The 14,417-nt window shown below is 59.1% G+C and overlaps 1 protein-coding gene across 2 annotated transcripts; it reads right to left on the bottom strand.

Annotated features, from left to right (window-relative positions):
- Window positions 1-3,643: 3,643 nt before the first annotated feature.
- SOX13 (SRY-box transcription factor 13) lies at window positions 3,644-13,765 on the bottom strand. Of its 2 annotated transcripts, none has more exons than XM_034667102.1 (13): window positions 13,567-13,765; window positions 12,314-12,425; window positions 11,925-12,011; window positions 10,663-10,835; window positions 10,170-10,238; window positions 9,721-9,835; window positions 7,338-7,423; window positions 6,985-7,147; window positions 6,486-6,595; window positions 6,261-6,357; window positions 5,816-5,959; window positions 4,640-4,856; window positions 3,644-4,063 (listed from the first exon to the last, which is right to left on the bottom strand). In XM_034667102.1, exons 1-13 carry the CDS (start codon window positions 13,762-13,764, stop codon window positions 3,790-3,792), a joined length of 1,845 nt encoding a protein of 614 aa, XP_034522993.1. In that variant the 5' UTR covers window position 13,765; the 3' UTR covers window positions 3,644-3,789. The 2 variants fall into 2 exon arrangements, with proteins under 2 accessions (XP_034522993.1, XP_019654096.1); XM_019798537.2 differs by having other exon boundaries at window positions 9,721-9,832.
- Between the last annotated feature and the right edge of the window lie 652 nt (window positions 13,766-14,417).

Below are 14,417 nucleotides of genomic sequence, written 5' to 3'. Positions count from 1 at the left end.
GCACTGGATGCCATGGCAACCGTTGGAGCGGAGCCGGCCCCAGCAGCTGGGGCCTTCAAGGTCACGGTGATCCAGTGTGGCCGGGCCCCCAGAGGTAGCTAGCTGGATCAAGCCCAGGAAGGGTACATGGAGAGGACATGAGGGAAAGGCGGGCCCCGGCCTAGGGATGGTGCCGGGGCCGGCAGGCAGGGCCCCTGAGAGGTACCGTGGGGTCAGGTGCTTGTGGGCAGGGCCTTCTCGTAGACTAAAGGGCAGTGCCCACCCTCCTTGTTCCTCTCAGATCCATCCCCGGAGCTGAGGGCAGAAATAACCACTGTGAAGGCAGCTTCATTTCCAGCCTCCTGGGGCCTTGATGTCACAGCGCTGGAGACGGTGTTGCAGTGGTGAGCAGGGAATGGCTGGGACAGGGCCCCCCCAGGTACCATCCCGTGCCCCTACGGCCCCGGCCACCACCTGCACCAAAGGAGCGAACCTGCAGGCACCATCCCACTGCCTTTGAGGAAACATCCTCCCTCCTCCAGTGCTCCAGGGGAGGGGGTGGGGGGTAGTTTAGGACCCCCCCCCCCCGCCCGAGCCTGAGTCCTGTCTCTTTCACTGCCACCCCAGACTAACCAGAACCCTTGCCCCCTGGCTCCAAGTACCAGGCCTTGGCAACTCCCAGGGGGGGTGTGGGCTCTATTCTCTCCGACCTTTGTTGGACACAGAGCAGGAGCTCTGGGCAAAGCACACCAGGACAGAGGTTCATCTCTGCTGGGCTCTGACCCTTGGCCTTTGCAGGAGACACAGGGCAGAGAACGCCCCAGCCTTCCTGGCAATGACCAGGACTTTCTGGTCCTGGCCTCGCTGCCTACCTGAGCCTATCCTGCCTCTCCTGGGGCAGGAGGGGTAGGGCTCCAGGGCACCAACCAGAGGTCCTCGTGGAGGGCATTGTCCGTCCTAAAAGGATGCAAGGCATGTAATTCCATCCCGGCAGCTGGAGTGAGGGCAGGACAAGAGTTCCTAGAGTGGGAGGATGACAGTATTGGCCTCAGGCTCCCGAAGCCACAGAGGACCTGGGAATAGGGAAGTGAGAGGAACTCAACACTGGCAGGGGATCGGGGTGAGCCTGGCTGGGAGTGTCCTGACAGACTGCCCTGATTTGGTTAGGAACACAGTGTGGACCTCGAGGTAGTGGAGTCTGGAGAGTGGGAGAGGACAGTGCCAAGTTAAAACGAGCAATTCTCCTCATGACCACTAGAGGGCAGGCGCCGCAGTCAGCCAAGCTCCTCTTCCCAAGGACCACCTGTGTCTTTCCCTGGGGGGCCAGGGAGGCTGTGCTGGGAAAAACCTGCAAAGGCCAGCAGCCAGGACATTCCCTAGCTCAAAAGGCCAGGACCTAATTCCTGGAGGAGTCTTCACTCCCGAGTTAGAGGCCCTGGAATGAACCACACCTAACTTCTCTCCCCACCATCCTCTCCCATCTCCCTGGTTATGAACATACACCTCTATTAATCCAACCCACGTCTCCCTTTTCCACTAGAATTACCCTTCGGCTTCGCTGCCCCCGTTCCATACAGTGGGATTAATGTTTGATAAGAGTTGGTCATCTTACCATTAACAAGCACTTCGAGAATTTTAGTTTGTCATCAGCCCTTTTAAGTCTAATGGGCTGTTATTTCTCTTAGCGTGGTACACGTTTGAAAGCCTCATGCAAAACAGAGGTCACAGAGCCCTGCAGCACGTCGTTAGCGCCCTTGCTTCATTACTCAGTATCCCGGAAGGCTCCCAAATGGGCTCAGGGCGTCCGTGGGAGCCCTTTACCGCTTTCATTAGATTTTCACTGGGCTCCTTTTCCCCAAGGAGGTAAGGACTCTGGATACGGCTTAACCTCCATGTTTTCAGAGGAGGAGGATGAAGCCCAGAAGGGAGACCTGGCACCCGCCTCCCCGGCCAAGGCCCCAGGGCTAGCTCTGGTCTCCTGACTGCTGACGGTGCTCTCACTACTGCATTCTTTCTTAGGACCTCGGTAGGCAATGGGTGGTGAGGTCTAGCTTACCTCCTAGAGGCTGGGGCGGGGTCTTCTCCGGGCTGCAGGCTCTGTGGGTGGCATCTGTCACTCCAAAGGCTTGGCCTGGGCTTCACTGGCCTCAGAGGCTTGTACCCAGATCCCATGCCCGAAGCTCCCCGGACTTGCCACAAGGGGGCAGTGGTACCTGGGCTGGCGGCACATTTAGGAATTCTGGCTCCCAACCCCCCCCCCCAGGGACCAGATTCTGAAATGGTCTGTCTTTATTATGCCAACAGAAAACAAAAAAATTCCCCAAGTGTAAACAGGAGAAAGGTGCTGGTTAAGTTACTCATCATTATCTTATTATTAACAAAATAAAGCACTATCTATGTTTACAGTCATAAAAAAAGAAACAGCCTGGAGAGAAGTTGGGCTTGAGGGAAGGGGGGTGGGGGAGAGGAAGGGGAGAAGACTGGGGGAGGGGGTTAGGCACAGACACCGTATCTGCCCCTGTGGGGTTGGGGGTTCCCTTCCCACCCTGACCCAAGGGCTGTTCTGGATCTTTGGAGTCAGGTGCCAGTGGGATTTTTCTGAGGCAAATAGCTTGACCATGGGAGCAGGAGCTGACGCAAGTTCCCCAGTGTGGGTGGGGGAGAGGAAAGGAGCAGGCAGGCGGAGGGGCTCACCAATCAAGATTGGGGAGCCCCCCTCCACTCCCTACTCACCAGCTGCCATGAGGAGCCCTGGCTCTCCAGGGCTTCTGTCAACTGTCAGGAAGGGAGGGCCACCATCAATCCTCCTGTCCCCAACTTCTGGCACTCAGGTTGGGACCAGGGGCTGGGGCACTGAGACAGAGCCCCTTGGAGGCGGAGCACATTCCCCTGTTGCTCAGAGCTAAAAATGGCTCTGTGGGAACCAACCGGCAGGGGGAGAGTGAAGGAACAGGCAGGGGAGGTCAGGGCAGCTGGCGGGCCCCAGGGCTGACCACGGGCCGTACAGAAACCCAGACTGACCAGCGGTGTCAAAAGGGCAGAGGCAGACCCCAAGAACGGGAGACAGAAGAACAGCCCTGCAGAGAAACGAGGCCAGAAACACACAGGGACACACAGAACCTGAGACACCCAGACTGACAAAGAGGTAGCAATGTGGGGACAATGAAGCACGGAGAGGCCCCCAGAGAAGCAAGAGTGGCATCGAGAGACACACCCACAGGAACTTAGCAACAGTGTCTGGCACGGAGCGCACTCCGTAACTATCTTGTGCGAGGAGTGAGCAGATGGAAACGCGTGTGCGCGCACGCATCTACACACGGCAGCCAGAGGCACGACAGGCTTGGCAGAAGATCAAGACAGCGAGACCTGTTTGCACAAAGTGACCCTGTGAGGAAGGAGCGATCTGGGAGTGGGGTGGGGGGGTGAGGGGGTGTGTGGGTCCTATGGGGGCTGGTCCAGCCAGGACAAGAATGGAAGCAAAGCATAGGGCCCCAGGGGGACAGGTCTGGAGCTGCCAGACCCCTGGGCTGAGGGGACCTGCAGGAGGGGCGGGTCATACAGTGTCCGCTGGCCATGAGCCCCACAGGCCGAGGCACTCGGCCCCGACCACTCTCTAGCTCCTGCCCAGCAAAGCCAGCAGCTCCTTGGGCGCGGCCACGGGCGGGAGTCGGGGGGGCATCTCCCCTCAGGAGGCTATCTACAAGTGCACGGCTGCGCCCCTCTCCCGGGCAGGCCCAAGTCCAAGTACCAACACAGTCCAGGCCGGCCGGCTGCGCCCGTGGGTGAAGGGCCAGGCCCACCCCGCGAGTATCAGTCCGTGAGCACCACCAGCTCGCCGTCGCTCTTCTCCTCGCCGTCCGAGTCCGAGTCCTCGCTGTACCGGTACAGCTCGCCCTCCGCCGCCGAGTGCCGGTCTTCCGTGGCCTCCCCCTCCTCCCTGAGGCTGCAGGTGTTGACGATGACAGGCATGTTGGGGTCCAGGCTCCGGGGCACGTAGTGCTCCACAAGGGGCTGAGCCAGGGGCATGCCTGCCACCCGAGGGTACAGGATGTCGGAGCTCATCTGTAGCTGGCCGGCCTGGGGGCTGCAGGGAAGAGGCAGGCTTACAGAGGGACCCTCACTTTGTACCCCTGGGCCACTCTGGGGCATGCCCTCCCACCCCACCAACATGCTTTCAGCTCTGATACACACACAGAGCCCCCGGGCCTGCCTTCGGATGGCCACGTTCATGGTCCGCTACAGGCCAGCACACGGATATTCCCGGCGGATCGTGTGTGTGATCCCGTGTTAGGCAGTTAGAGACTTAAATGCCCCAGGGGGGTTCCCGCTCACAAGAACCCACGCCGGTGCTTGGCTCTGTCGAGTCAGGCACCCCCTGGGTAACAAGCACCTCCGTTTGTCGTAGCCCTGCACCTCTTCACGGAGTTTGTGACTCACAGGTGCGGTTTTCTCCAGGTCCACGCAGCCAGTGCACCCCAGTCAGGTACAAACCTATACCCTACACCCCTGCAGCCCCACGGGGGGGCCCAGGGAGACGCACATAATGCCCACACACACGTGCACGCCGAGCCGCACACAGAGGCCGCCACCCACCAGCACCAGCCGCTCGCGGCCCGGGGATGTGCGCCCCGTCACCACCACCCGGGGAGGCCCGACTCACGGGGTCACGTAGCTCTGGCGGGCGTCCTGGCGCCGGGTCCTCATCAGGGCTTTGTACTCGCCCACCCGGAGACGCTTGCCCTCCACGATGCAGGTGCGCTTGGGCCGGGGCTTGTACTTGTAGTCGGGGTACTTTTCCAGGTGCTGCCGGCTCAGCCTCGCCTGCTCCTCATAGTACGGCTGCTTCTCCTGGTTCGTCATGGACTTCCAGCGGGAGCCTGGCCCAGCCCCCGGGCGGGCCGTCAGTGCGGGGCTCTGCCCACCACCCCCAGCCCCCCGCAGGCCCCAGGACTTGGGTCCCCAGGTGAAGCCATGAGGTGATCTATGCGCCAGCATTTAGCGAGGACCCGGCCCACCAAGGGTGCTCCTTGGAGGTCCACTGAGCGAATGAATGACTGAAGCTGGCACGTGTGTGGGTGTCTGTGCTGAGCAACCACGGCCTGAACTACCCAGCAACTTCTGGGAGGCCTCTGGTCTGCATGATATGCATAAACAAAAGAACAGCCAGCCCCAGGCCCCCAACAACAGATAGCCGCCCCCCCCCCGCCCAGCTTATGACAAAATACCTTGTCAGCTGTCTTGGTTGACAGAGACAGAAGCCTCCATCTTGAAGACAACTGCCAACTTCCAGCCCCACCTGCCCTGCCCTACATCCCTCCTTGATCTCCAATCAGGACATAGAATTTTTAAAAACCCTTTCTACCAGGGCACGGGCTGGCTCAGTCAGAAGAGCATCTGACTCTTGGTCCTGAGTTCGAGCCCATGTTGGGTATAGAGATTAAATAAATAAAACTTTTAAAAAAAAATGATACATATATAAATATTTAAAAAAACCTTTCTAATGAAAGCCCAAGAACACCAATCCTTCCCGTTTCCTACCACAGCCAGAGTTTCAAGGGTCTGGACAAACAGTAGAACAGGTTAGGGAGAGATCAAGGGCTAAAGCCTGTGTACTTGTGCGCGCACATGCGCGCATGCCTGAGTTCTTGGTGCAGGTGCTAACCGAAGAGCCCTACAATGATACAAGACCCCAGGACCTAGCCTCCCCATATCCTGCCTGACCCCTGTACCCCAGACTCCTCTGAAGGTCAGGATGATGGGGACTGCCACCCAGCAAGGAGACAGCTGTCTCCTGGAGCCCTGAGAGCCGCCAGACACCCCACCCACCGGCCCTTACCAAGGATCTTGCTGATGCTAGAGTTGTGCATGTCTGGGAAGGCTTGGAGGATCTTCCTTCGCTCGTCCTTGGCCCACACCATGAAGGCATTCATGGGCCTCTTGATGTGGCTGCTGTTGCGGGACTCAGGAAAGTGGCGGGAGCCTGGGGGACAGGGGTGTTGTCAGCAGGTAGGGCAGCTCCTCTGGGAGTAAGGAAGGAGAGGCCTCCCTGGCAGGCAGAGTCATCCCCTACTTGACCACTAGGGGGCGATGGTGAGGCTCCCACGGCCTCCATGGACACCAGCAGCAGGACCTCAGCAGAGGCCCAGCCCGGGACCCAGAGACTGACAAGAGACAGACACATGACAGGACTCCAGAGGCAGACTATGGGAGAAAAGGCATCAGGGAGAGAATCTGTGGGCTGCAGAGGAGGGCCCTCCTCCCCACCAGCCCGGGGTCCTCACCATCCATGTCGCAGCCCAACATGGCTTCTTCGAGGGGGTGCACACAACTGTCCTCCAGCCGCTCCTTGGCCGGGGACGTGTCCAAGCTGATGAGGTCCTGGGGTTAACAGAGGAAATCTGTACATCGGCTTTTCTGTATCACCCAACTGCCCTCCCTCACTCCTCCCTCTGGTGGCCTCAGACTTGAGTCTTCCACCCCGGTGCAGGGGAGTGGGGGGGCCTTACCTTGCGGAAGGGAGCATTGGGGGAGCTCTCTAAGGCCCCACTGTGGCCATGCAGCAGCTGTCGAGCATCCTGAATGGCTTTGGTGACAGCGTCCCCTTCACCAAGGAAGCCTAGGGGAAAAGAGGGGAGGATGAGGGGGAGCGGAGGGGATCAACCCTGTTCACACCAAGCCACTCCTGTGGGTTGCATCCTCTTGCCCCTCTGCCCTGCACGTCCCCAAGGGGGCGCTGTTTACATTGGCTGTTGCGCCACGGGCCCGTAGACTAGAACGGAGAATCTCCCTGAAATTGTGCAACTTGGTGGCCTGGATCCCTGATGCGGGGGTGCCCAGTCAGATCTGGTGGGGGATAGGAAATAGGGGAGATTCTGAGACACTAAGTGTGGAAACTAAAAAGAGGCCAAAGACAGCAGGGCTAACCCTTGTTTTCCAGAAACTGTAACCCACAGAAAGGAAGGACGTGCCCAGGGTCGTAGGATGCCCTCCTGGCGGAAAGCTTACCCAGTGGCAGGCTGGGTGGGCTGGCCTGCAGGTCCCGCGTGGGGGCCCCGTGGCTGGGGGGGCGGGGTCCACAGTTGTTCATCTTCAGGCTGGGGGAGCTGGAGGCATTGGGCAGCTCGGGGGCCTTGGGCTTGGCCGTGAGGTTCAGGGGCTGGGAGGGCTCCTGAGGGAGACCCAGAGATCAGAGGCCAAGACACCAAAGGAGACCGCCATGGAGGGACAGAGGGGACACATGGTAACAGCGAGCAAGACAGGCATCCCGGGAACAGACAAGGAGATGACAGGAACAAGTGAACAAGAACGGGGGACCCCCCCCAGGCAGCCCAGCCACCCCAGGCCGGGGGGGAGGGTACCTGCAGGGGGTGGTGGGCAGCCATGGCCCCGGGCCTCTTCACCGCGGGGGCAGGTGGGCTGTGCAGCAGCGGCAGGGGGTACTCCACTGTGGAAAAGGCGGCAAGGGGAAAAGTCCTGGATGAGCACAGAACAGCAGACGGCCTGCTTGACGAGGTCCCGCAGCACCAAGGGGACAGAGGCTTACAGTTGGCCCAGTTCACTTCCAGCCAAGGCTCTCCCCAGCCCCGGAGCGCCGAAGGCCTCCCACGCCCTCATCCCCTGCTGCCCTTCCCAACCCACGGAGCCTCGGGTTCCTACCGCATGGTGACATGAGGACAGGTATCTGCTCTACGGAGACCTGTGTTCTGTACCTTCGACACGCAGGGTACGAAAGCCGCGCCCTGTGTCAGCCTGTCTCCTCCCAGCTCACAATCATCCCTAGCGTGTGGCATACAGCAAGCGCTCAGCACATCACCCCATTTTACAGAGAAACAGAGACCGGAGACAAAAAGCGTTGCCCACATAGCTCAGAAATGGGAACAGGGACCTGTGTACCTGGGTCCTCGAGAGTCCACAGCCCATCCTCTCCCCTTTACGCGGCACCCACCCTCTCCATTCTACCCGGCCCACCTCACTCGCCCTCCACCCGGCCCCACATCAAGGAGCCGGGAGTTCAGGTGGAGAGCTAAGCTGTGTACACAAGTCACTAACCACACACCGGTGGCAGCCCGGGCTGCATGGGTAACACACCCGAGAACTTGGTTCCAGTTGGGGTGGCCAGAGCAGGCTTTTGGGGGGGGGGAAGCGGCAAGAGGTGGGCTAGTGGCTGTGGGTGGGCAGGCGGAGGGGGAGCAGTGGGGTGACAGCCAAGGTGTGGGAAAGGAGACTGGCCCGTGACGGGCAACCTTGGGAGTTTGTAGCCTCCATGCCGTAGGCGACAGGGCACCATCTAGGGCTTGCGAGCTAGGGAGGGGCGTCATGCACTCGGCTTGGGGAAGGGCCCTCTGGAAGCATCTGGGCCCCCTGCTTACTAGGATTCTAGAGCTAAAAAAGCAGGTGAGGTCTTCCATGGCTTATTTCCTGCCTCCCCTGTCCAGAAAGCATGGGGTCAGGTGCACCCCAACGCCCCCAGGCCCTGCCCTCCTCACTCCCGCAGCTTTATTCACCGGGAGTTGCAACAGGTTTGTGCTGCTGGCCTACTCCCCCTTCCCAGTCTCCCTACCTCCCCAGTTGGAAACTTCCTGGAAGGTAGGGCCTGACTTTTTCAGTCCTTCGTGCATCCTGCTCCGCCCTGCCCGAGTGCCTGGTGTAGAACGAGGCAGGAGCAGAATTGGTGACCCACGTAGCACACAGGCTTTGAGGGCAGGCCCATGGGACTCACCTCCCTGCTCTCACCGAACAGGGAGGGCGGACGGGGGGGAGGGGGGAGCTCGACCTAAAAGCTGTCCCCACTCCTAGGGCAACTATGGGCAACATCCCTGCTCTGTCCCATGACCTTTCACAAGGAATCCATGATCATGGCCTATGAATTCCATTTGTGCTTCTGTCCCACCACCTCTGCCCAAGCGCAATATGTCATGCTGTCCCCAGAAACCCCTCAGCAGCCCCTCACTGGTCCACGCTCCGGCTGGTACCCATCCCTCTCTGTTCCCCATCACCCACTGTATGACAACACACCCTCCGTTCAATCGTTCAAGCATGTCTGCATTTTACAAAATAAATGCCTTCACCCTCCTGTCCCATGACCACGCGGTCATGCGCTCCCCTGCAGCTTCTGGCCTCAGGCGCCAGGGCCTCCGCCTCGGACTGCCCTCCACCCTCAGCTCCCAGCTTCACCCCCACAGTCCACCTCCTGGGCCCCAGTTAATTTCTGACCTCCTCAAAAAGCCTTCCCAGACTCCCCAGTCCCCAGCATCCTTTTTCCCTCCCCAGACCCTAAATTCCTGGTGCTCAAAGTCCATTTTTCTCACAGGGTGGCCAGCTGACAACACAGCGTCTAGCAGGTGGCTGGTGGTCAGTCTGCATTAGCTGAGTTTCAGTGGCGGGGCCGAAGGGGCACAGCTGGGGTAGAGACAGGAGCACGAGTCTGGGAAATGTAGACACCCCAGTGGCTGTCCACCATAGGACTGTTCTGGCCCAGGAAAGGTACCAGGGCTGGGGACACGGCCTCTAGACTGGCCACATCCGCTTACGTCTGCAGTACTTCACAGCGTTCAGGTGCTATCGCTTTCCACTCTCCCAGCGAAGTTCAGAAAGAAGGGATTCTTCTTCCACTGCACAGATCCAAAAGCGAGCCCAGGAAGGCCACATTGCAAAGGAATGCGCGCACGAGCGTGGTCCAGGGCTCCTTCCAGGACCTCAGGACAGCCTCCGCTAGAGGCCGCGCCCCCCACCCACACTCACCTGGTTTGCAGGGGATGGGCTGAATGGGCAAGGCCAGCTGGGAATCGGGAGTGACAGGCAGAGGCTGGTGGCTTGGGGGGAAGGCCGGGATCATGACATAAGGCATGTTGACCTGCTGAGAGCAAAGAAACCCGGTGTGAGCCCTGGGGGCCCAACACAGCGCAGCCCGGACACGGAGTGTGCACCCAGACACGGGAGGTGAGGGGACCGGGACAGGGCCAGTCTTCGAGAGGCTCCACAGGACCCCACATCACCTCCGGCTAGCTGCCCTCAGCTCAGCCCCTCTCTTAACACAGAGGAAGAAGATGGGGGTATGGGGCCAGAGCAGAAATGGGCTCCTCCTCGGGGCCATGCCCGAGTGATTCTGCTTAACCCATACCCTGTCCCTGCCTGTCCCCGGCGCGTCTGGGCTGGCGTCAGCCCCTTGGCCTCTGGCCACCCCACCCTACCTGGATCTGCTGCTGAAGGAGGTTGATCTTATGTTGCTGCTGAATGAGCTGCTGTTGCTGCTTGGCGATCTGGCAGCAGGGGAGAGCGGGTGGCACGGATGTTAGCCCCAGCCTGGGCCCACCGCACCCTACCGTCCGCACCGGCGCGCCCCGGCCAGGGCTAGGAGCAGAGCAGTCCACCTTCGGGTGCATTCTCCTTTGGTAGGGAGCTCGCACTCCCCTCAGAGGCCACGGCGGGAGGTGGCGCAGGAAGCAGCCGGCTGCTCCCACACTGAGCCCGAGCCCCGCAAGCCCCTTCCGCTCCCCTGCCCCCATAGGGCTGACGAACAGCCAGGCATGGGTTCCTGGGGCCCCTGCCCACGGCCCCTCCCTGACCTGACCCCCCACCGCCTTGGCCTGCACTAGCCAGGCCTGCCCCCCCAAGTGCTCCCCTCCAGGCCCTGATAGACCCCCTCTCCCCTAGCAAGACAGCCAGATACCAAGCGGGACCTACCTGCTCCTGCTGCTGCCGGGCCAGCTCCATCTGCTGCTGCTGCTTCTCGAACAGCATGGCAGCCATGTTCTTCTGCTCTGAGTGCGCCGTCAGGAGCTGGTCCCGCAGCGTGGACAGTTGGTGAATCATGACCAGGAGCTGGAGCTCCTTCTCCGCCAGGCTCTCCTGGGTCCCTGCTCCACGGTAAAACAGCCACCAGTGAGAATTGTTGTTTTTCTGTCCATCTGTCCACTTGTGCATCCACCCACTCATCTGAGTTCATTGGGCAATTGCTAGTTCCCAGGCCCCTGTTAGGGGCTGAGTGACAGAAAGGATGGAGACACGACCCTTGCCCCGGAGGGAGCTTGCTTGCTGTCTGAAAACCAGCTGCCCTAGAAGGTTCCCACCCACAGCTGCTGCTTCCAGCCCCTGGAAATGCCGACAGTGGGACATCTCAGTCCCGCATCCCTTCTCGGATGTTCTCAAGTGCCCCAAGCTGCAGGGTCAGCAGAGAGAACTATCCCACAGGAGGGGCCAGTGAGACACACTGCTCAGGCCTTGGAGCAAGACACAGGAGGCACGGGGACCCAAGGGTTCAAATTCCCACTTCAACCCATCCTGTCCGGGGGTGACTGGGCAAGTAACTGACCTCCCTGCCCTTCGGTTTGCTGAGCTCATGAAGGACACTGCTGGGCCAGGCTGCAGACCACCCGTCTCAAAAAATCACTCGGGAGCCTTTGAAAAATACACACGCCCAGGCCCCCTCCCCTGGGGTTCTCATTCCGCAGGCCGAGTGAAGCCTGGGCATTGGTATGGTCTTAAAGCTCCTCCTGGGGGTGTGACCGACCACACTGGGAAAACAGCCACACTCACGAACCAAGCAGCAGCCCTTGAATTCACTTAGTGAGGTCCTGGTGGCCTAGAATTAGTCTTCAGCAGGGAAAGGGCGCACCCAGCTCCTCTGATATAGATAGATAGATCTGGGAAGTGGCAGTGACATGCCTGAGGTCGCAAGGGTCCCTGGTTAAGAGTCCAAACCCATACTCACAGAACATGATTCCCATCAGGCCTCTCCTGCCACACAGGCCAGACTGAATACTCAGTCCCCAGGGGAGGGATGGTGCTGACCCCCCGGGCTGGGCAGGAACCAGAGGGGCACAGGCCAGGTAGGAGGGGACATCAAGAGCCCCCCCAATTGCCCTACAGGCCCAGACTGCATGGCCAGGCTGGGAGAAGGGAAAGAGTTCAGACACCCTCCCCTGCCTACCCACATGGGCCTTCACCTTTGACATCTTTGGTTTCCACAGAGCTCCTTCCCAGAAACCTCTCCTTCCAGTCACTGGACAACAGCTTCTCGATGGCGGGCACAACTAGAAGATGCCAAAGGGATAAAGAACAGCAGTCAGTCCCAACACCGCCCGCCCCATGCCCACCTCTAACCGGGGCAGACATCTCGCCTTGTTTTAGTTTTATTTTCTCCAAGATTTTATTAGAGCGAGCGAGCGAGCGAGAATGCGCAAGCACAAGCAGGGGGAAAAGCAGAGGGAGAAGCAGACTCCCTGCAGAGCAGGGAACCCGAAGTGGGGCTCAATCCCAGGACCCCGAGATCATGACCGGAGCCAAAGTCAGATGCTTAACAACTGAGCCACCCAGGCACCCCAAGACAGCTTACCTTCTTTTAAATGTTGGCTGAAGTCTAGCTTCTCCTGGCTTCCAGAGGCGGCCTCAGAAGCTCCTGGTCTCCTGGGTTCTGGGGACCCATTGCTCTTGGGGGAGCTGCAGTCCTACAATACACACTGAATGTCACTGTCACCCTCAAGAGAAGAGGGCAGACTGCAGGGGTATGGAGCAGCCTGGGGACGTGCACCCGGCCCCCCGGGTAGGGCTCTCCCTCCCCACCTTCCCAGCCTTTGCTCTGGCTTTGCTAGATACAGCGAGGGCACAAAAGGTTTGCAGACCAGAGCCCTGGATTTCAGTCCCGGCTCACTGACTCACGAGGCGCTTGATCCCGCATGAGACTCTGAACTTCTCTGAACCGGACTTATTTCCCTCTTCTGAAAATGGAAATATTAATACCTCCCCGGTCAGGATTGTTGCTGGGATCAAGGAAGTGAATGCACGTGAGCGAGGTTCGCTGCGGCAGTCAAATGGCGAGTGAGCTATTAATCATCACTCCCTTGCACACAGCCACACCTGCAGCTGGGTGGGTGACTCCTGGGGACCCCCCCACCTCACTCCTCCTTGGGACACCACCACCCCCAACTCTCACCAGAGTCCTCTCCACTGTAAGGCCTATCTCAAGGCCTTGCTCCTCCAGGAAGTCTCCCTCATCACTACCCCGACCCCTCTAACCTCTCCCAGACGCCTCCAGGTTGGATACCTCCTCGGGGCCCTAAAAGTCTCATTTTCATTCATTTGGTTTTAATTACACATTCCCCTTTTTACAGCTCTTGCGTGGAATCGGGATTTTTAAGAACCGCGAGTCCTTCCTGCTCATGGAGTTCGGAACGCCTTCATTTAAGGATAAGGGATCGTGCGGTCTTTAACAGCGGCTGATCTCAGACTTGGGTAATAAGGCTGATTTTCTCAAATCATATGGTAAATACACTTTGAGCAGATGTATCCTGTCTCTCCAACCAGTCCTCCGAGGTAAGGATGGTCACACACGGGTGAGCAGTCAGTATCAGGTGAGCACGCGTAGGAGCGAAAACCACGGACCACTCAGACAGGTGGCCTGACTCGACTTGGCAGCCCCTCCCCACCCACCGAAGTCTTGCCCCGGAGACAGACAGGTTCTGCCTCCTGTCTGGCCTAGCTAGGGGACTGGGTGCCTGCCCAGACTCAAGGAGAGGCCTTGGGTGGGTGTGGGCTATGGAGGCAAAGTGGGGACACTGACCCAGGAGCCCCGGGGAAAGTGCCAGGCACCTGGGCTGGAGCTTGGGAGTCAGCACCATCCTGGGGAGCCCGGGCTGGGTCTCCAGGCTGGGGCTCAGCTGCGGTGGCCGAGCCCTGGAGGGCCTCATGGCAGGGCTCCTTCTTCCCTTCCGACTTGACGGTGCAGTTCACCATGGTGCCAACGCCATCCGGGGCCAGCTGGGCAGAGCCAGGGCTCCTCATGGACATCCTGGAGGAGAAGCAGAGGGAAACCAATGCTGTGGACACAGCATCTCCACCCTCACCAAATGCAAACTTCCATTTGGAGCCCACGGTAGAAAAAAAAAAAGAGAAAAAAAAGATTCTTTGGTCCTGTGCTTTTTTTTTTCTTAAATAGGAGGTCTACGGCCAACTGGGCCCAGCCTTCAGCAGGCCCTGCCTGTTGCCATGTTGGAGCTGGTTGGCTGAATGGTCCACCAAAGGAGGGCAGAGATGGTCAACTGGCAGTTTCCGAGCCCAGCAAAGTCAAAATTGTGGCGACAACTGGCTGGAATTAAGTAGCAGGTGCCCCGTATGGACAGGCCTATTTTCCTTAGTCTCTACCACTCCCTACTGCCCCCCAAAAGGGGGAGCAAGTGTCAACTACCCTATATATACATTTATCTTTTTTTTTTCCTCTTAAAAATAAAAGTTAACTATTTTTTATATCCATGTATCTACCAAAAGTAGGAAAATAAATAACAGGTGAGAGATGTAGGGCTTGAACAAAGATATTTTTCTTTATCTAGATGGTGTCTCTCATTTAAAGTCTCTCTCATTGGGGGCGCCTGGGTGGCACAGCGGTTAAGCGTCTGCCTTCGGCTCAGGGCGTGATCCCAGCGTTGTAGGATCGAGCCCCACAT

This window comes from Ailuropoda melanoleuca, chromosome 8, assembly GCF_002007445.2.
Source record: "Ailuropoda melanoleuca isolate Jingjing chromosome 8, ASM200744v2, whole genome shotgun sequence".
NCBI lineage: Eukaryota > Metazoa > Chordata > Mammalia > Carnivora > Ursidae > Ailuropoda > Ailuropoda melanoleuca.
Note: the sequence above shows the minus strand (reverse complement) of the source record. Positions and strands in the feature narration are given on the sequence as shown.